This window comes from Sciurus vulgaris (assembly GCF_902686455.1).
Source record: "Sciurus vulgaris genome assembly, chromosome: 5".
Lineage (NCBI taxonomy): Eukaryota > Metazoa > Chordata > Mammalia > Rodentia > Sciuridae > Sciurus > Sciurus vulgaris.
The window spans coordinates 47,583,826-47,604,864 of NC_136465.1; the positions used below are offsets into that span (position 1 = coordinate 47,583,826).

Consider the following 21,039-nt stretch of genomic DNA (forward strand, 5'->3'; position numbering starts at 1 on the left):
TTGGTTGAATTTTCTTCTGTGGCTTTAAAGGGAAGAGAATCAAGGTTTCCTCACTCACTGCCACTCATCACTGCCCACTTTGAGATTGCAGAGACTGGAAATTGTTAAACCTGCAGGATCTTACAATTTAAACTGAGGAAACCAACACAGATACTATGCACTAATTCAAATTAAAGAGTTCTTTGTAATGTTTTGTTTTGTTTTGTTTTTCCTTTTCTTCCCTCCGCCCCCCCCCCCCCCCCCCCACAAGTGCTGGGAATTGAACTCAGGGCCTTGTATATTCCAGGCAGGCTGTCTACACTGAGCTACACCCCCAATCCTTTTGTAATGGAATTTTAACCAAATTCATGCAATATGATGTCTGCCCTAGAAGTAGATTGTGTACGTCTGTGATCTCATGGCTTCTTAGGAGGCTGAGGCAGGAGTATCACAAGCTCAAAGCCAGCCTCAGCAATTTAGTGAGGCTCTAAGAAACTCGGCAAGACCTTGTCTCAAAATAAAAAATAAAAAGGGCTAGGAATGTGACTCAGTGGTAGGAAGCTCTGGTTTCAATCCCTGATACAAAATTTAAAAAAAAAAAGAATCTTATGTTACACCAGAAGTAGAATGGGAGAAACAACTTTATTCAAATTTTTAATAAGACACAACAAAGTGGTTTTTGTTTTTTTTTTTTAATTTGTTTTGGGTTTTTTAGTTTTCAACTCTTGACTCCAGACCTGGTTTCTTCAGAGCTGCATAAAAATAAAAATGACCAAAATACCTCATACTTTGCTTGTTTGAAGAGTTCTGACACTTTAAGTTACTAAGTGGTTGCACATGCAAGGCTGCCAGGATGGAGGAGATTCTGGCTTCTCTCCCAGGCGCTCTCTGTCAATCACACCATCCACCTGCTTAGTTCATTTAGTCATTTACTCAGCACCAACTACATACCTTGCTCTACACCCAGCACCGCAGACAACCATGAGCAAGACTGGCACCACCCTGCCCTCACACAATGAAACTCCCTCAGACGCTAAAATAGAAATGATAATGCCACATGGTGTGCAGCAGGACAGATTCTCACCACCCAGGAGGGTGAGCTCAAGGTCCTGACAAAACTCAAGAACCTCGTTGTATTCAAAACATCCTACCTATCAATTTGTAGATGGGATAAGTTGGAAATGCCTAATAAAATTAAATAGTTCTTTAGTAAGTTTTGTTTAGTTTTGTTTTAAGGCTGTGGAGACAAGTCAAATTTGAGGAAGCCAATGCCTGAGATTGCTGCTTTCCAACCTCACCAGTTAGGGTTATGTAGAAACAGCACTTTTGGGGATTTTTTTTTTTTCCTTGTGTCTTCATATTACCTTTGTCCACTTCTCACACACCTCTTTGAGACTCACATGCATCCCATGGAGCATGGGTGTTCTCACTGATCTATGGGCAAAATGTGGCTCACAGAGTTAGTGACAAATTCAAGTCCCCAGACCCGAATGAACTAGAACTCTGATTCCAGCTCAGTCTACTACCTCAGACCACCTGCCATGTGCTGATCCTTCCTAGTTGGGAGGCATTTTTCTTAACAAGAGCCAATCCATCATGGTGTCAGCATCAGAATTAGGAAGAACTAGGAAAATGAAGGTCTATCGCAAAATGACCACATCAGAGTCCCAAAGAAATTTATTGTCACTCAATTACTAAGATGACTAGGGAGAAATCAAATAGGCCATGATAAGTATGAGGCAAATATATTTCCCTTCTCTTATTAGCTTCTTCATTTGCAGCCCAGAACCAGAATTCTGGTCCTCTGACTCTGGTGTTTCCTTCTGCTCTTCCACCATAAGAAAATATCATCAAATGCTACTGAGATACCTGTGAGGGTGCTTAAGGGCTCTTCAAATAGAAAGATGCGTTCATGAAAGTAAAACAAAAGAGCCGAAATGCCTTACCTCTCCTGCCTGTTGAGGCATACATCAATGATTATAAAGTAGAAATCCTAAACAATGAGATCATGGCATGCATGTCATCTTTGTGTTCCATCAGGATGAAATCTGCCTAAGGAATTTAAATTCCATTTGCCCAAGGAATGCAAATTACGAAAGACCTCAAAGAGCCTCTGGCAGGAGAAGCTGAGGTAGGTCTGCACAGTGCACAGTTGAAATAAGTTTGGGCCCATTCTTGAGGGGATGATCAGTCTTGCAGGCAGGGAGTTTGCAGTATCATGTTAGCGGCTGTAGCCCAAAGTAATTACCTTTGGTGTGTATACACAATTCCCATGAAAGCAGCCAGCTTGCCTCTCTGGACCCAAGGCTCTGTTGACACCTATAGTATAAATACCTTGCAGAGATTTTTCATCTCATTGGATTTTTTGAAAGAGGGAAGGGATGCATCTCAGGGCTAGAAATGCTACTACTCACAGGGGATTTTCATTTCCTTCTCTTTCCTATTAAGATACAAAGCACCATGGGAAGGAAGCCTTACTCTTCTGATGAGTCCGAGAAAGGCTTTCATCAGCAATGATGAATGTCTTGTTTCTGTAAAAACAGTCCAACTCCCAAGGAGGATTGTTTCAAAAAGCTTTGTAGGTTACAGGTACTTTTTTGTTTCCCCCAGTACTGAGGCTGTAACCCAGGGCCTCACATGCTAGGTAAATGTTCTACCACTAAGATATATCTGAAGACCTGGTTACTGGTACTTTTAATAAAATACAAAATTTCTGACTCAGATCTGAATGGATTCATTCTTGAGGGTGGCAACCAGATGACATGTCCAAATCAGGCACTATCATGTACCAGGCACTGGGATATATGACTTAAATAGTTAAATTCTCATTTAATTCTCAGCAGTCCTTTGAAAGAGAATTCATTAGCCTCATTTTATTGACAAAAAAAAAAAAAAAAAATAGTCTTAAAGAGGTAGGAAAGCGTAGAGAAATAAAATAGCTATATAATATTTGTAAGGGACACGAATCCTAGAGTTGAACTTAGAACATCCTGCTATGAGAACAGTGTTCTATATCTCTCCTGTCCAATATGATAGCTAGCTGTTAATACATGTGACTGTTGAGCACTCAGAATAGGGTTAGTGTGAATCAGGATCCAAAAGCTTAATTTTATGTAATTTTTATTCATTCAAATTTGAATAATTGCATGTGGCTAGCAGTTATGGTATTGGCAGAATTTGTTTTAAAGATCTAGAAATATTTGAAAGGAATTCAATCCCTGTCTCTCTCTTTCACTTCATTATCCTCTGTAAAAATAAAAAAAGGTGGCGGGAAGAGGACAAAAGAATAAGGAAAATAAATGTGGTAAATATTTATAAAAATGGAACTGGCTAACCCCACTCAGCATTCCATCAACCAGAAGGCTCACTCTGTAACTCCCAGCCATGGCCGCTGTCTGTGTTTCACAGGCTTGATTGAGATCGATGTCTTCTTTGCTGCCAGAGGATCTGGACATCTCCAAAGCACAGATGAAGATGTTGTTGATCTGAAAGCCTCATGGTCCAGAACATTCTCCTTGGCTCATTGCAAGCAGAGGGACCCTCACAGACATGGCTGCTTCCACCACCCACAGTCAACCTGTTGTGGACTGTGCCTGCTGGCTCAGTTCCCCTGGTTCTGGTATCCAGCCTTTCTTTCATGTTGGTAAGATGGCCACATGGCAGCAGGGTCAGAGCCCATAGACTTCTTCAAGGAAATGAGTTATTGATCTGGGTACTATCATTTGGATCTTAAATGTGTCCCAAAAGCCCATGTGCTAAAGGCTTGTGTCCCAGAGTAGGACTACTAGGAGGTAGGGGAAACTTTAAGAATTGGAGCATAGCAAGAGGTTTATGTAATTGGGGGTATGCCCTTAAAGGGGACTGTGTGACCCCATCCCCTTTCTCTTGTTTTCTTTCAAGTCCCTGCCCTGTGATGATGTCCTGCCACAGGACCAAAGCAACAGGGCTAATCAGTCATGGATCCAAAACTCCAAAACTGTAAGCCAAAATAAACCTTTCCTCCTTATAAACTTATTGCCCCAGGTATTTTGTTACCATAACAGAAAGCTGAATAACACACCAGATTTGATACCAAAGATAAGTCTGCATCTTTAAGTTGGCAGTGACAATGCTAAAATACGTTTTCAGTCTTCTTAGTTCCTAGCTTTGTCCCTCCAAAGGACTCCTTACTATGTTTTTTAATATGCTTCACTCTTTTTAAAAAATTTCAAAGTTTATCATACTAAATAGTGTAAGCCAGACATGGTTGTGCTCACCTGTAATCCCAGCAACTCCAGACTGAGGCAGGAGGATTGCAAGTTTGAGGACACTACCCTCAACAGTTTAGTAAGACCTTGTCTCAAAATTAAAAATAGAAAGGGCTGGGGATGTAACTCAGTGGTAGAATGCCCATGTTTAATCCTCAGTATTGCAATAACAGGAAAATAAACAGTTTAAGAAGTTATTATAAGATATTTGTTATTATAAGATATTATAAGATATTTGTTATCTTATTTTCAGCATAAATACATGAGTGTATGTGTGTGTATATGATTGTTTTATGTATATAATTTATAACTGCTAATCAATACAGGAAGAAAGAAGTGTGAAATAACTTTAAAAATTAGCACATGATTTCATAATGTTCTCAATGAGAAACAACTTTCTGAGATTTTAATACTGACAACTGCCAAGGTCTGTAACCATTGTGGTTTCTGTTCCTCTCAGCACTTGGCATAGAGCTACTTGGTCAAGGAAATGGGGGATTTAACAGTTGCCCAGAGACAGCAGCTGTCTTTGCTTCCAGGGCTAGCTGATAGGGTTAACTTTTTCCAGTAGCAAAGATAAGGCAAGCTCTATTTTGCTGCTGTGTTCAAACTGTAAACATAAGAATAGATCAGTAATGGCATTCCAAGGAAGCAGGAAATTCAAAGCTCACACAGTTTGTAAAGATTATTAAAACAAGAAGAAAATGGAAACCCCTGGGACTATGGGAAATGCTGATACATCCCAAAGAGCTGGAGAATATTTCACCCCAAGACCCTGGAATACTAAAAATGAAATATGTTTTCCAGCACCTAATGGAGTGGTGGGGGGAGGGAGGGGTATGCTGCATTTCCAGAGGCCAGCGCCAAAGCTGATAAGGCAGGATGAGGGTTGAGCTGTAGGTTTGGGGACTTTTTGCTATTGTTGATCTATATTTTGTTTTGAATAACCTAGTGCCACAAACACTCTTGGATCAGGCTCTGTCACAGTGCCACTATGGGCATATCCAGGTGACCTCCCTTGAGACATCCAACAATACCATCCCCGAGCTCTTACCTGAAACAAATGACTTCAATACAGAGCTCAGCCTGAGGTCCAGCTTCCCTCTCAGGACCAGTGGCCATTTAAATTTCAAGGTTTCAAGTAGGTTTTGAATGGTGCAGTTTCACAACCACAGCAGACCTGAAGAAGGAAGCAAATTTCAGACTGATAGAGCCTTTTTTTTTTTTTTGCTTTTGCCCACATCTAGTGTTCCCTGACCCTAAACCCATTTAATCTCAAGAAAAGCACAAATGGAGATAAAACCAGAAAATACAGGGAACAGGGCCTCCAGATGAAGGAACAAAAGAAGAAACAAAATGTAGCAACAAAAGAAGAAAGAAAATCCAGCGGCTGAGGAGGCTAAGGCAGGAGGGTCTCGAGGTCAAAGCCAGTCTCAGCAAATTAGCTGTATTTATTTACTGATTGATTGATTGATTGATTGATTGATTGATTGATTGATTGAAACAGGGTCTTCATAAGTTGTTTATGGCCTCACTAAGTTACTAAGAGCTGGGAATGTAGCTCAGTGATTAAGCACACTGGATTCAAACCCTGATTTAAAAAAAGAAAAGAAACAAAAGGAAAGGAGAAGAAAACAGCATACGAAGGAAGAAAACAAAGCAGGATCAGTGCAGAATTTTAGTTACCAAAGTATATTTTTTAAAAATCCTGAACCAAGCTCCTTTTCCTAGGTTGCCTCAGAGATATGATTTCTTCCATGTTTATACTAACTCCTTGGTGTTTTCCTTTTCCCATCCCCTTGTTATTTGGGTTCTTCTCATCCTGGCTCCTGGTTCATTTGTACAAATGCCTGCTTTCTCTCCTGTGACTCTTCTGTCTTGATTCCTTCAAACCTACAGAAATTTCAAGCTTCCTGACTCCACGGCCGCCCACAGCCTCCCACACGGTCTGCTCCCTGCCTCCTGTCTCCCTCCAGTCTTCCTTCTCTTCTCTCTTCATCTCTCACACTTCCATATGCTGCCCCTCCCCAACCCCTCCAAAAGAACCATTACCAAAAAACTACAAAAGCAAAAGTTATTTGAAATGGTTTCTTAAACTTTCCTTGAATTGTAAAGCAGAAGAATCACATTGTGTTTCTCCTATTTCTAGTCACTTAATGGTGTTTCCCTGCTAGATGGACTGAGGAATTCTTTATCCCAAGCCCCTCCAGGAATGGAGAGCTATCTGGAGTTGTTACAGAGTATAGCGGTGCTAAGGCAATAGACAGAGAGGTAATGGGCAAGAAGTGACTCAGGGAAAGGAGACAGTCACAAGATGGTAATTAGAGAAAGTAGATTCAGGACATTTTCCCCTAAGTTCAGGGCCATCCCACATAGATCTGAAGATAAAGCAAATTTGCCACGGAGTAGAGAATGTAAAGGTGCTGGGAGAGAGGGATACACAGAGCATCAAAGTCAAGGGACAGACCTTCCTTTGGGACAGTCAACAAAGGCAAACTAAAATAGTCTTTTGGTGTGCAAGATACTCAGGGGTCATGGAGTCAGAGACCATCAAGCTGGCTGGGACTTTCAAGATCACCAAATCCAAATCTTTAGTTTTCCAGAAATGGAAGCAAGCTTAGACTACATGAAGGATTTAAACCACAGCAATAGATGGGCTAGAAATAGGATTAGATGAAAGCAGTCACCTTGGAGGGTCTTTCTCCCCTTCCCCCACCCCCAGTAAAAGAAAAGATAAACGCTTCAGTTTTAGCGTCCCCCGTCCCCCACCCCTGTCTACCTCCATCAGAGTACCCTGGCCTGACTTTTCTTCAAACCTGACTCTCCCAGGGCTGGTAGGGCCCTCACTGGTAGGGCCCTGGTGGTGCCCAGTGCTGTCATTTCTGCATTTCCCATCTCTACCTCCCTAAATCTATGTGTATCCCTAAGCTTGCATGAGTAATTGTTTGTTGAAGCAGGTTGATCTACACAATTCTAATTTTTCCATGCACAGTTGGGCCCCATATTGGCAGGTTCCGCAATGTAACACTGGTCCACTGTTATCAAATGTAATAGTGGTCCACTTTATGCTTTGAATTTATATTTGAATATAAATTAAGTTGCTGCTCTGCCACTGCGACTTATTTTTAAATTGGACATGGGTCTTTCTCTTCCCCTCTCTCTGCTAACCCTCCTCCTCCCTAATCTTCAGGGTAACAGGATTACCTTTCTTCCCCATCCTATGCAGAGTTATCTGTCCTTGAGCACACACCCACCACAGAAACAAAGTAATTCAGACTTTGGGGATGGTACCAGAAGATCTCAGAAATGACTATCTCCCAAATTAACAAGTGAATGACAACTCCAGACAGAGAACATGTGCAACGTAGCCTTTGAGTCACCTCTTTAAAAGCTCCCTGTTGCTGCTCATGGGCAGAATCACACCCTTCGGGATAGGACTCCCTATGTTTCTTCTTTGCTGGCAAAGTAATATACCTTCTTTTTTCCTTTTTCTCAAAACGTGTCCTTGTTATTAGACTGGCATCAGGGACAAGGACCAAGCTTTTGGTAACACAAACACGGATTCAAGTAATTTTTTTTAATTGCATCTGTACTAAACATGTACAGATATTTTTTGTCTTTATTCCCTAAACAATATAATACAACAATTTATATAGCACTTATATGGTATTAGGTATTATAAGTAATACAGAGATGATTTAAAGTGTACCAGAAGATATATATAGGATCTATGCAATATTATACCATTGTATTTAAAGGACTTGAGCATCTGTGGATTTTGATATCTAAGGAAGTCCTAGATTCCTCCACAGAAACTGAGGGAGGACTGTATTAATTGGGCTATATGAACATTCGTTCATTAAAGCAGGCAAGTCTGCACAATTTTAATTTTTCCACATATCATCTTATTTAATCCTCACCATAAAAACAATGAGGTTGGAAGCATTACTATCCTATTTTACAGAAGAGGAAAATCAAATCCTATTGCGTTAAGTTGCCCACGGTTCCCTGTAAGGTTAGTCACACATAGCCTCAGGAGCAAAACCTGGTCCAGGGTAAGCACTTGGTGTCTGTTCTTTTTAATATTATACAAGAGGTCAAGTCTTGTGGCAGATGGCAGCATAGACTTTGGAGCCAGTCTCTAGGGCCAAACTGCCATTTTAACTAGCTTTGTGACCTCAGGGAAATTGTTACTTAACTTCAACTTTCATTCTTACCTGTAAAATAGAATAACAGTAAGGAAATTAGAACAATGCCTGATATACAGTAAGTATTATGCGTTATTATTTCTGAAAGATTGTTTCTTATTCTTTCTTAGATTAAACATGTATCTAAAATAAAGAATACGCATATGTAAGATCAGGACTAATCAAGACTGATAGCATCCTGGGCTTGGGCTGTAGCTCAGTGATAGTGTACTTGCCTAGCACATGGGAGGCACTGGGTTCAATCTTCAGCACCACATGAAAATAGCAAATAAATAAAACAAAGGTATCGTGTCCACCTATAACTAAATATATATATTTTTTCTTTTTCTTTCTTTCTTTTTTTTTTTTTTAAAGCTTAATAGCATCCAAATTTGGATGAAGAGATCCCACAAGCAGCTTCCTCTCTCATGAAGTCTCTGGAATTTAGCAACATCAGCCCTAGATTTCTACTTAGCAAATCATCCAACAAATTCATAGTTGTTAAATACCTACTATGTTCCAGCAGGGGAAAGCCTCAGAAGTGTAAGCCATCCCTCAACTTGGACAATCTTAAAGTTTTCCCAAAGAGATGGAGAAATCACTTCAACACAGTGTTCTATAGTAGAGACTCTACTTAGAGGTCAAGAGAAAGAGACATCTGAGCCAAGTGTTGAAGGATGACAGAGGGACTGGGGAGGGGCAGAAGTCACTCCAGGCAGGGGCAACCTTGGGAAGACAGGCCGCCTGGAAGAGGCTGGCTTGGCGAGGAAGCAGGAAGCTTCTAAGAGTTCAGGAAGAAGGTGCCACAGGAGCCTGCAGAAGCAGGCACTGGTGAGATTGTGAAGGTCTTGCTTTTCACTAAGAAATCTGAATGTCACCCAAAACAATGGGAAGCTTTGGGAAGGCTCAGAGGGGAAGAGCAATAAAATTAGTTCTGACTGTTTTATGAGAGAAGTCTGCAAGTGGCATGGAGGCTGGATTCACAGAAGGGTTGAGGCAGGGAGAGCAGTCTGGAGTCCTTTGCAGTAATACCCACAAAATATCAGGAGTCCCTGAGTCAAGCCAGTGCCCCGGGGGATAACAGGTGAAGAGGCCTATAACAGATAATGAGGAGGTAGATTCAACAGCACTCAGTGGCAGTTTTTTTGAGATTGCATTCCTAGCCAGAGCTCCACAGCCTGGCTGCAGGTGATGCTGTTGGCTGAGACAGAAGGAGAAACAGGCTTGAGATGAGAAGGGAAAGCATGGAGAGTTAGCTTGTGAGTCCACTGAGGCTTCTGTAGGACATCTAAGTGGAGCTGTTCCACGGGCTATGGAAATATGGGCTAAGAGTTCCTGAATGTAGCCTGGTCTAAGGCTTAGATCTGGAAGGTAAATGGTAACTGCAACTATAGAGGATTAGGAGATATTTTGACTCCAAGAAGAATAGAGAGGACCTGCCTATGCTATCCCAGCCCCGGACAGCTTTTCATGAGACTGGAGATCACCTTAGAAAGATTTCAAGACCATGAGATAGAAAGATAGATTCTGTGATAATTATCAGGAACCTAAGTTGATTGTTTCCCCCTCCCTTAATTTGATATTTTAAGCTCCCAAATTCCCTAGTTAATTGGAGACAATGAATTTCATTAATGGATCCTTTCCATGAAGGGGCTGACGGTAACATGCAGAAATAGAAAGTGAAAAAGAATGGCTAGGATTAACAAAAAATAATTAAATGGAGTGAGCGCACAGCTATTAAAAAGAAAATCAGAGGGTGGGCACAGTGGTGCATGCCTATAATCCCAATGGACTGGGAGGCTGACGCAGGAGGATGGTGAGAGTTCAAAACCAGCCTCAGCAATTTAAGAGAAGCCCTAAGCAACTTAGTGAGATCCATTCTCTAAAAAAAAATGTTTAAAAAGGACTGGAGATGTGGCTCAATGTTTAAGCACTCCTGGGTTCAATCACACACACACACACACACACAATCAGAAATGGCCCTAGACTACCTGATGTTCAAATACAATGAAGTTAGTGTTTACTGGAGTAAAGAACTGGCTACTTACTTTGGTATCTTCAAAATGCAAAAACAGAACCAAGAAAAGACAAGAAAGGGCAAATGCAAATCATGCCTCAGCACAGGAAGGCTGTCTGAACTAAAACACTTTGTTGACTGTAGAAGGAATGGCATCCTTCCCAGCATGGTCTCATTGGTGATCCTGTGATAATCAGAAGCTTCCACAGACTGTCATATGTGGTTTTGATAAATTATAAGAAAACAAATTAGGTTTGCTTAATCAATGCACTTTAATGGACAGTCATGACTTTTCAAAATGCACACTCTCTGGGGATTAAGGAACAAACGAAAGAAAATGAGCAGGTACCCTGGGTGGTGGAGCTTGGGAACCGACTACAAGCGCTCAGCTCTTACTCACTGTCCTTGTTACTGAGTTGGGCGCCACCCAGCAGTGCCACAGGCATCCCCTGTGGTAAACCAAAGAGTCCCTTTTGCTAACATGTCAAAACACTTATGTGAAAAAGGTGAGTGGAAAATTTTAAGACCCGTCTAGCCAACTCCAAGCGATCCTTTATGAGAAAGTTATTCTAAGATGCTCTCCAGGTTGGGCTCTATTTTGTCATATTATTTTGTAACTGTCTGAGTTTTCCTTTTGCTTTGGTTTTTATTTGCTTTGGTCTGGTTCTGCTACTAGATAGTAACTTCTGTAAAGGCAAATCTTATCAGATTCCTTTGTTGTCCCCAACACCAAACACAGTACCTGGAATATTTTCAGAGTTCCGTAACGGTGAGGACCAGAGCCAAATGTGCTTTACAATGAGACTTCCTTCTAAAGACAGAAGATGAAGAAGAGCACATTATTTTCTACCAGAAAGTTTCAGTTCTGGGCTCAGGAAAATAGTGGACCAGGAAGCCCCTCACCCCCAGCCCCTGCCATGGTCTGGGTCAGCTAAGCACAGGAACCTCTTCCCCCATATGACCAAGTGCCTTAGTCCATTTTCTGTTGCCATTAACCAACTACCTGAGACTGGGTCATTTATGAAGAATATGGGTTTATTTGGGCTCTCAGTTCTGGAGGTGGGCAAGTCTAAGACTGGTACAGGCATCTGCTCGGCTTCCTGTAAGGTCCTCCCACTGCTTCAACTCAGGGCAAACAGCAGAGGGGTAAGAGGCGGGTGAACAGAAGAGAAAAGGGGCTGAACTCCTGCAACAGCTAACACACTTCTGTGAGAAAGGCATTAATCCACTCATCAGGGCTCCAATCCCGGGACCCAAACACCTCCCACTAGGCCCCACCTCCCGACACTGCAACGCCAAGGGATTAAGTTTCCAAAACATGAACCTGTTGGGAGAAATACTCAAACCATAGCAGGGACTGTCCCTGCAATGTCCCAGCAAACACTAACACCTACTAGACGGTATACAAGACTCTAGGGTGACAAAATGAATACCAGATGTGACTCTTGCTGACATGGAACCTCCATCTAGATAGGAAAACAAAATCTAACCATCCTTGAGAGCAAGTCTCAAGAGTCCACAGTAAGTGTCTTCTTCAAGGAGGGGTACAGGAAGTGGAGAGGGAGTTGGATTCTGAATGTCTTTCTTCTCATTACCTGTTTGGGCCTTGCAAGAAAAGAGATCTAAATATGCATTCATCCCAGAGATAAGAAAAGTGGAGCCCGGAGGAAATTTTAAATTAGGGCAGGGACTTTAAAAAAGCATTTGCATTGAATGCTGGCTCTTCCTTTTCTTTTTTTCTGGCAAAGGGCAAGGGTAAGATTCAACTCCAAATGTTCAAGAGGTATGTTCCCTCCCTGATTATAATTGAGATCTCATTTTTCCATGGTTTTACTGTAAGTAACTGCCTTCAAGGTCTTGGCTTCCAATTATCCTGACAATTCTCCTTGGAGACTGCTTCCCATGTATGTTGATAGGTGTACTGTATCTTAACTGACTTCTTAAGTCACTCACCTACACACTTACCCAGGCACCTCTTCTTTAAAGAAATAACAAGCAGCAGACCAGGGATGTGGCTCAGTGGTAGAGCACTTGCCTCGCTTGCAGAAGGTCCTGGGATCCTGGGTGGTGTCTCAAACTCCCCTTGTGCACCAGTCTGGAGAATCTGTCTACACCAGAAAGCACCAGAAATAAACAAGCAGGGAAGCCTCGTGTTGAGTTATTTCACTCAACTTAGATAGCTTGCAAATAGAAACCTTGGCCTAAAGAAGGTGTGTTGAGAAGGCTACCTTTCAGTCCGTGTTGGACAGGAAACACTGCCTATAATTTAATCATCATCCTGCCTTCCTACACTTTTTCCCTGATAAAGGGCATCACCTCACACCCACTCATCTTTGCATAATTCCTCACCTCTGAAAGGTTATTTGGTTGCAATAACATGAGGAGAAAAAAGGTCTGAGGTCTTAGGTTCCACCTCCAACTGCCACTCAGGTAACAGTGGTTCACATTATGCTTTGAATATAACCGTTGCTGCTCTGCAGGAACTTATTTTTTAAATGGATATGGGTCTTTCTCTTCCTCTCTGTCTGCTAACTCACCCCCTTCCTGATCTTAGGAGAACAGGATTACCTTTCTTCCCCATCCTAGGCAGAGTTATCTGTCCTTGAGCACACACCCACCACAGAAACAAAATAATTCAGACTTTGGGGATGGTACCAGATAGATCTCAGAAATGACTATCTTCCAAATTAACAAGTGAATGACAACTCCAGACAGAGAACACATGGAATGTAGCCTTTGAGTCATCTCTTTAAAAACTCCCTGTTCTGCTGCTGATAGGCAGAATCACAGTCTCTGGGAAAGGAGTTCCCTGCACTTCCCTTTGCAAGCAAAGCAATAAACCTTTTTTCTTTTTCTCAAAATCGTGTCCTCGTTCCTGGATTGCCATTGGGGACAAGGACGGAGCTTTCAGTAACACTCAGACCTGCCAACGCTTTTAAGTGCTTCCAAATGTAAACTGCGAGGGCCAAGGGAGGAGGGGACTGCCTCCTGTTTCAAACACTGTTTCAGACCCTGATTCTCCAGCCTAGTGCACAAGGGGGGTTTGAGATGCCACCAAGTCAGCACCTCTGGACTTGACGAATCCCTTCAAATGAACCCTCAGCATGGATGTGCTCCTAATCTGTCATCTGACCTTTTTATTTTTTAGTTTTCTTCTAGTTCTTTTATTCATACATATAATCTGTACAGATTAAACGGGATTCAGGGCGATATTTCTATACATCCATGAAGGATGCACTGATCACATCCAAACTCCCTCTTCCACCATTTCCACTTCCTCCCTCCTGCTGGTATCCTTCCTAGTTCCTGGGAACCACTCTTTTACTTTGGATCAGCTTGTTTTAGTTTCCAGATATGAGAGAGAACATGCGATACTTGTCTTTCTGTGACTGGCTTATTTGCTTAACATATCTTCCAGTTCAATTCATTGTTTTTGCAAATGACAGGATTTCATTTTTCTTTATGGTGGAATAATGCTCCCTTGTGTACATATATTTTCTTTACCTATTTACCCACTGATGGTAACCTAGGCTTATTGTGGATCTTAGCCATTGTGAATAGGACTGCAATACACATGGGTATGTGCACATCTCTTCAGCATGCTGACTTCATTCCCTTTGGATATACACACACGAGTGGGATGACTAGATATCCAAATACACAAGACTGGAGCTTCACTGCTCTCTTTTACCCCGTACAAAATCAACTCAAAACGGATCTCAAATCTTAATATGAGACCCGAAACTCTGGAACTACTAAAGGAAAGCAGAGGGGAGATACCTCAAGATGTAGGTAGAGGCAATGATTTTCTGGAGGGGACCCCAAAGCATAGGGGAAACAAAACCAAAAATCGACAAATGGGATTACATCAAACTAATTAGCTTCTGCACAGTGAGAGGAAAAAAAAAAATCAACAGATTGAAGAGAGAATGGGAGAAAATAATTGCCAGCTGTTCATTTGACAGAGGGTTAATATTCAGAATATATAAAGGATCAAAAATGCAACAGTAAAAAAAATGTAATCCAGTTTTTTAAAATAGCAAATGATCTGAATAGAAACTTCTCATAAGAAGAAATACAGGGGTGGGAGGGGTGGGGGGAAGGGAAAAAATAACAGAATGAATCAAACAACTTTGCTCTATGTAAATTTATGATTACACAAATGGTATGCCTTTACGCCATGTACAAACAGAGAAACAACATATATCCCATTTGTTTACAATAAAAAAAAAAAAAAAAAAAAAAAAGAAGGAAGTAATCCAGACTTTGGGGATGGCACCAGAAGATCTCAGAAATGACTGTCTCCCAAATTAACAAGTGAATTATGGCTCCAACAGAGCACGGAATGTAGACTTGAGTCACCTCTTCACAAGCCCCCTGTTCCTGCTGATGGGTACAATTACAGCCTTTGGGGCAGGAGTTCCCTGTGTTTCTCCCTCACAAAGCAATAAACCTTCTTTTTCCTTTTTCTCAAAAAAAAAAAAAAAAAAAAAAAAGAAGAAGAAATACAAATGGCCAATATATATGTGAAAAAATGTGTAATACCATTAGACACCAGAATGGTTATTACCACAAATGAATGTTTGTGAGGACGTGGAGGAAAAGGAACTCTGTACACTGTTGGTAGGGATGTAAATTAGTGCAGCCTATGGAGAACAGTAAGGAGGATCCTCAGAAAACCATCTGTTTACTCTTTAAGATTAAATTTTAGCACCTCATTGGTCTCAGGTACACCTTGCTATTTACAAGCCTGCAGAGACTCCAGACTGAGGGTGGCTGTTGGGGAGATACCTAATTCAGTGACTCACTTTCCGATACTTCTCAGGTGATATCCACTTCATAGATCAAAGGCTAGGAAGGGCGATTAGCTATTTGGTGTCTAGACTAACTTCTGACCCCCTGCAAAAATTTTCAAGGCTACCAACAGCAGTGCTTGAGCATTACATCAATTTATGTCTGGGCTAAAGGGATAGTTCAGTTTGGTAGTGTGTGTGTGTGTGTGTGTGTGTGTGTGTGTGTGTGTGTAGGAGGAGGTGAGGTGGAGGGTGAGCAACAATAGACTGTGTTGTCCAGCACATCACTGTTAGTTAATATTTTACACATGGCAATATTTTCTGTATCACTTAGTCACTATATTACTGGGACATGGGACATAATTAATGGAAAAACCAAGTGGAATCAGAATTCCAGGATTCTAGTTCCTTAATCTGTCTGAGTCTGTCTCAACAGTGAGAAACAGGAAAAAGAAATATGCCACCTAGACTAGGGGTTGAGGTAGGCAGGAAAGGATTTGGCTCTATCAGTCTATAGAAAAGGCTCAGACAAATGTGGCTTTTGTCCTTACAAATGTGGGCATTGAGGAAACGTTTTTGTGGGGTGGTGGACACAAGCTTTGAAAATCTTCCAAGATGAAATCACCTCTAGCCCTCTCTATAGAATAAAGCTCTGACTTGTTCAGGGGTCAGGGTGGACCCTGAATTGTTTCCTAAAAAAATTCCTGGCTTTGCCTTCCCATCCCTCCTCCTCCAGAACAGTCTAGTATTCTAGTCCATGGATCATCCCTCAGTGATGGTACAGCATAATGACTCTCTCAGGCCTTGAGAGGAGGCTTTCCAACTCTCACGCAAAGGCTGAGTGACAAAGAATTCCCTGAGACAGGCCATTTCAAAATTGTTCCATCTATTCTCTCTTCTTGGTATTTTAGGTTCTTTCTATGGATACAGAAAAGTAAACACCTACTCACTTATTACTTAGGCTCCAAATGAAAATACTGAGATGCTTTTCAAGAAAAGTTTCAAGAGTCAGTATAGGAGGTGATTAGGCATTTGGTTTGGAGCTTGAGCATCTAAGGCTCCCCCTACATTCTGGGTCCACTCTAAGAAATATCTCATCTAGAAATCCCTTTACCCATAAGGGCTTCATAAAGTCCCTACTCCCAAGTTCACTCTCATAGCTTACTTCACTCCCCCTTCACCTTCCCCACCCCAATTACACACGCTCACTTTTTTGAGATGGGAACCTCAGAATCAAATTTGGATCTTGACAATTTTATAGTCCCCACCATCTGCCTAATCACATCATATTTCTTCTCAGTCCTCACTCACCCACTGCTATTCTGCCTGCTCCTGACTTTTGCATCTGATTTGGTTATAAGCTGTCTCAAAACCTTTTTTGGGAAAGTACAAAGTCATAACAATCAAAAACAATGTTCATGGGCTGAGAATATAGCTCAGTTGGTAGAGTGCTTGCCTCACAAGCACAAGGCCCTGGGTTCAAACTCCAGCAATGCAAAAAAAAAAAAAAAAGACCAATGTTTAAAATATTCAGATGTTGGATGCATAACAGAAGAAAATATCTGCAAAGACAGGAAACTGAGGAAACTGCCTACTGCCCTGTAGTTTGGAGATTCCTTCCATGTTCATTACCTGAGCTTCCAGTTTCCCAATGCCAATAACAGATTTGTTTTTCCTCATGATTCCTCTCTTCTTGAGACACTGTTACAAAGGGTTTGATCCTCTTGTGCTTCTTGATGGAAGTCTGAGGATCCTAGATAGCAGGAACTGGAAAACGTTTTTTATAAAAGAATTTGCAATAAATATTTTAGATTTTGCATTTCACATGGTCTCTACTGAAATGATAACCAATTCTTACTATTTGCAGATCCTGTGTTTGTAAATTAGCCTACTCACTAAAATTTATTTATTTGTAACCCCAAATTATAGAACATATATGCAGATCCTGAAAAAGATGTGACCTGACATGTTTCCAGTTGATGGTGGTAGTCTACCTTTTAATTTCAACTCTCACACTGTAAGTAAACATGCTTTTCATAGTTTATTTAGTGCTGTGGTTTTTGTTCTTTTTGTTGGAATTTTGTTGTTTAAAATGATCCCCAAGCATAATGCTGAAGTGTTATCTAACAGTGATGTGCCTTATGAACAACATTGAATTGAGGCATGAGTTTACAGTGTTGTTGATCATGAGTTTCATGTTAATGAATCAACAGATGATAAACAAGTTTTCATTAAAAGAGACACACAGAAAATAAGTATAAAATAAATGCATTGATTGGTTAACAAAAATGTGACCAGAGGCACACAGGAAACTAACTTGCATTTTCCCTAGGAGCAATGGTTCAATAGTTGCTAATTCAACAATCTCAGCGACTCTATAGAACAAAACTAGCTCGAATAATAAAGAATTCATTGGATTCAATCCTGTGGTTGTAACCAGAAAGCAGCTGTAGATAATATGTAAATAACGAACATGGTTTTGTTCCTGTAAGACTTTATGGGACCTTGAACTTGAATCTCAAACAATCTTCACATGTCACAAAAAGATTTTTCTCCCTCCCCCCCATTGAAAATATTAAAAACACTTAAAACTCACTCATTGGCCACAAAAAAACTGGTGATAGGCTGGATTTGGCCCATAGGCTATTGTCTGCCAACTCCTGTATACAGTGTCTTTTCAGTGAATCCCTGGGCTTGGAAGTCAGATCATGATTGATTAGACGGACCTGAAATCTTGTTGTCCTGAAGTCTCTGCAATACAAAAGTCATCACTCTTGAAGTCTGGGGCTGTGGAACAGAAACTGGAGTCCAGATAGCTAGGCTTTGGAAAGCTGTAGGTATCACTTAGCTGTTTTACCTGAAGCAATTTTTCTAAGGTTCATATAAAGTCATGTGTTGCTTAGCACTGGGACTACATTCTTAGAGATGCATCATTAGGTGATTTCATCATTGTGCAAACAAGACTGCATGTACCTACACACACCTAGATGGTATAGGTCATTCACTCAGAGTGACATCTTGTCTCAATTAGATGGGTATAAACATGAAATGCATGAGGTTGCTGCTGTGGTAATAGCACATACTTGTTTTGCAGCAAAATTTTTATTTTATAAGTATAAAGAGTGCATTCTAAAATGAGGATTAAAAAGTACAGTATAGTAAATATATAAACTGGGAACAGTCCTTTATTATCATTGTCAAGCATTATGTACTATATGTACTTATATGTGTACACTTTCATATGAATAGCAGTTCAGTAGGTTTGTTTACGCCAGCATTATCATAATTCATTGTGCTATGAGGTCATAATGGTTATGATGCCACCCGATGATAGGAGTTTTTCAGTTCCATTATAACCTTGTGAATTATTGTTTTAACAGTTTGGCTGTTGACCAAAACAACATTATGCAGCATGACAGTATAAGATAAAGAAACCTGCGATTCTCCCAAGGCTGTAGTGCAGTTAAGCTGCACAGCAAGACAGGACTTTGCCAGTGAGGTTTTCCTTGCTCCCTACCCTCCACTCCCACACTAGTCCAGGTAGGCAGTTTAACCCTCCCCTTGGGATTCCTGGGACATCCTCTGAGCCTCACGCAGCTGCTGACAAACATTTCAGCACAAACATTAACTTTCCTTGCCATTCTCAGGGGCTAGTGATGCCATGAATTTTAACTGAAAACACAGGCAGGAAGATTTCCTAAAATCTGTAGCCCTCATTTCTGTGCGTTTACAACACAGTGAGCACAGGGCTGGCGATGTCCTCAGTTTGCCCCCACCCTTGTTTAAGCTCATGTCAGTCAGATTATTTTCAGGCAGGGGACAGAAACCTGCTGGTGAGAAACTTCTCAAGTGTCACTGCTTACAAAAGAGGGAAGAAAATAGAAAACTCTCTGTTTATTATCCGGACCGAAAAGATAACATCACTTTGCCCTTTCCTTTTGTTTGAGGTTAGGTCGGGAGTCTTTCTTGGACGTTGCCTAAAGAAAGCTTTTCAGACATTTTTTTCCTAACAAATTGTTTTCACTTCGAACTTACTCTCAGTAATAATGATAGCTAGTACTGTAGGAGAAGACAATGCGAACTTTCTCATTTGTAAAATTGGAATGATTCATCTTATCCCAGCCTGATTATTTTAAAAAGTTGTAAATTATACAGGAGCGTTGTATTGTCATTACATCCGAGAAAGCCCTGCTTCAAAAATTATTATTTTAGGGAACACGTAAAAAGTTACTAAAGTAGGTCGAGGCTTTTATCCTCAGGAACTCATTCATGGCACTTTTTGCGGAGTACAAATGCAACATTCATAAGGCCCTAGCTTCAGACCTTAGCGCTGGAGGCATCTCCGAGAGCTCATTCAAATCCTGAGTCTGAGAATGAGTTACCCGAGGCTCAGAGAGCAGCGGCGAACTCGCACGTCTTCCCTAGAGGAAGACGGAATGCGGCAAGTGGCTGTGCGGTCAGCGCTTTGGCCGCGTGCAGGGCGCAGGAGGCGGAGAGGGGGCGGGACCGCGCTGCCGAGTGGCCCAGGGCTGAGCCCGCCCGCGGGGACGCGTTCTGGGGCGGCGGGGCGGGGGGCACTGCGAGCTCACAGTCACGTAGCCCTGGGCGGGGCGAGGTAGCCCTGCTCTGCCTGAAGATTGGTGCTGACTTCTGAAGGTCAGCGTTTTGTGATACAAGTATGATCGGGGTTTTTCTTTCATGATCTTTATTGCAACTTTGTAGAAACTGATAGAAAACGGGAGCCTGGCACTTCTGTACAAGTCGCACTTTTCAAAGACAAAGAAGTGCCACCGGAAGGTAACAGGGCTCTCAGCATGGATTTCATTCACTTTTGTTTGGTAGATAAGGAACTGGGGCCAGGATGCTCTTCACCCCCACCCCCACAGGCTTCCCATTCTTCTTCCCCCACCTGGGCTCCAGCCTTGCCTCACAGGATCTTGCAGTTCCACTATTTTTATCTGGTGGCTTAGAACTTTAAACAATGTATTGAAAGCGCCCTAGTGGGAAAAGCTAACTTTGCCTCTCCGTGTGTGTGTGTGTGTGTGTGTGTGTGTGTGTGTGTGTGTGTGTGTGTGTGTGTGTCTTTAGCAAGTTCCTCTGCCTTTTGGCAAACCTTGATTGCTCCAGGAGCTCATCAAAGGTGTACAGCCAGGAATCGTGACTTAACATGGCTGTGGAAGGCAGCACTGCCCTCTGTCGCAGTGTCCCACCAAAAAACCAAGGTTGAGTTCTATCCCCCGTGGCAACGGAAGCTTCTTCAGTGAACCTACCTCCTGTGTGGTGAAGGGAGGTGATTCCACTTGGACTTTTGGTAATTCTCTGAGTCCACCCCTTCTGTGTTCGAAAGAGGGAGGTGAGAGGCCCTGTTCCATAGGCCTTCATCTTGGAGTGGCGTAGCAGGAATGGAGCCCTGGAGCTTCTCAGTGACAGTTTCAATCACATCCTCCAGATTAAGGCTCAGGGTCATTAATGTGCTCCTCAGCACCATTTACAATCTGGCCACAACTCTTCCACACCCATCCCCACCCACGGCTCAGACACATCAGGACGTGAGGGCTCAAGCCCTAGAATGTCTAATCGTGATGACTCCTCCTTCCCTGTCAGGGGATTCACCCTTCACGACTCTGCCCCAGTGTCACTCCTTGGTCATCCCTTCTTCGGTGCTTTCCTTAATACTTTGAACATGCCCCAACTGCAGCTCCAGCCACACTGTTGTTTGAGGTCAGTTTCCCCTATCAGATCATGAGCCCTTGAAAGCAGGAACTGGATCTTGTTCTTGCAATGTTTAACTGAGGTTTCAAGAACTCTTGAGTCCT

At 41.9% G+C, this 21,039-nt stretch overlaps 1 protein-coding gene across 1 annotated transcript in view; it reads left to right on the forward strand.

Moving 5' to 3' along the window:
• Positions 1-19,659: 19,659 nt before the first annotated feature.
• The window catches only part of LOC306662182 (uncharacterized protein), a gene marked incomplete at its 5' end in the record, with an annotated part of 38,173 nt that continues 36,793 nt past the window's right edge, over positions 19,660-21,039 (forward strand). Inside the window, 1 exon segment of the mRNA XM_079141739.1 lies at positions 19,660-19,838. Within this exon segment, the coding sequence (XP_078997865.1) occupies positions 19,660-19,838 (179 nt within the window).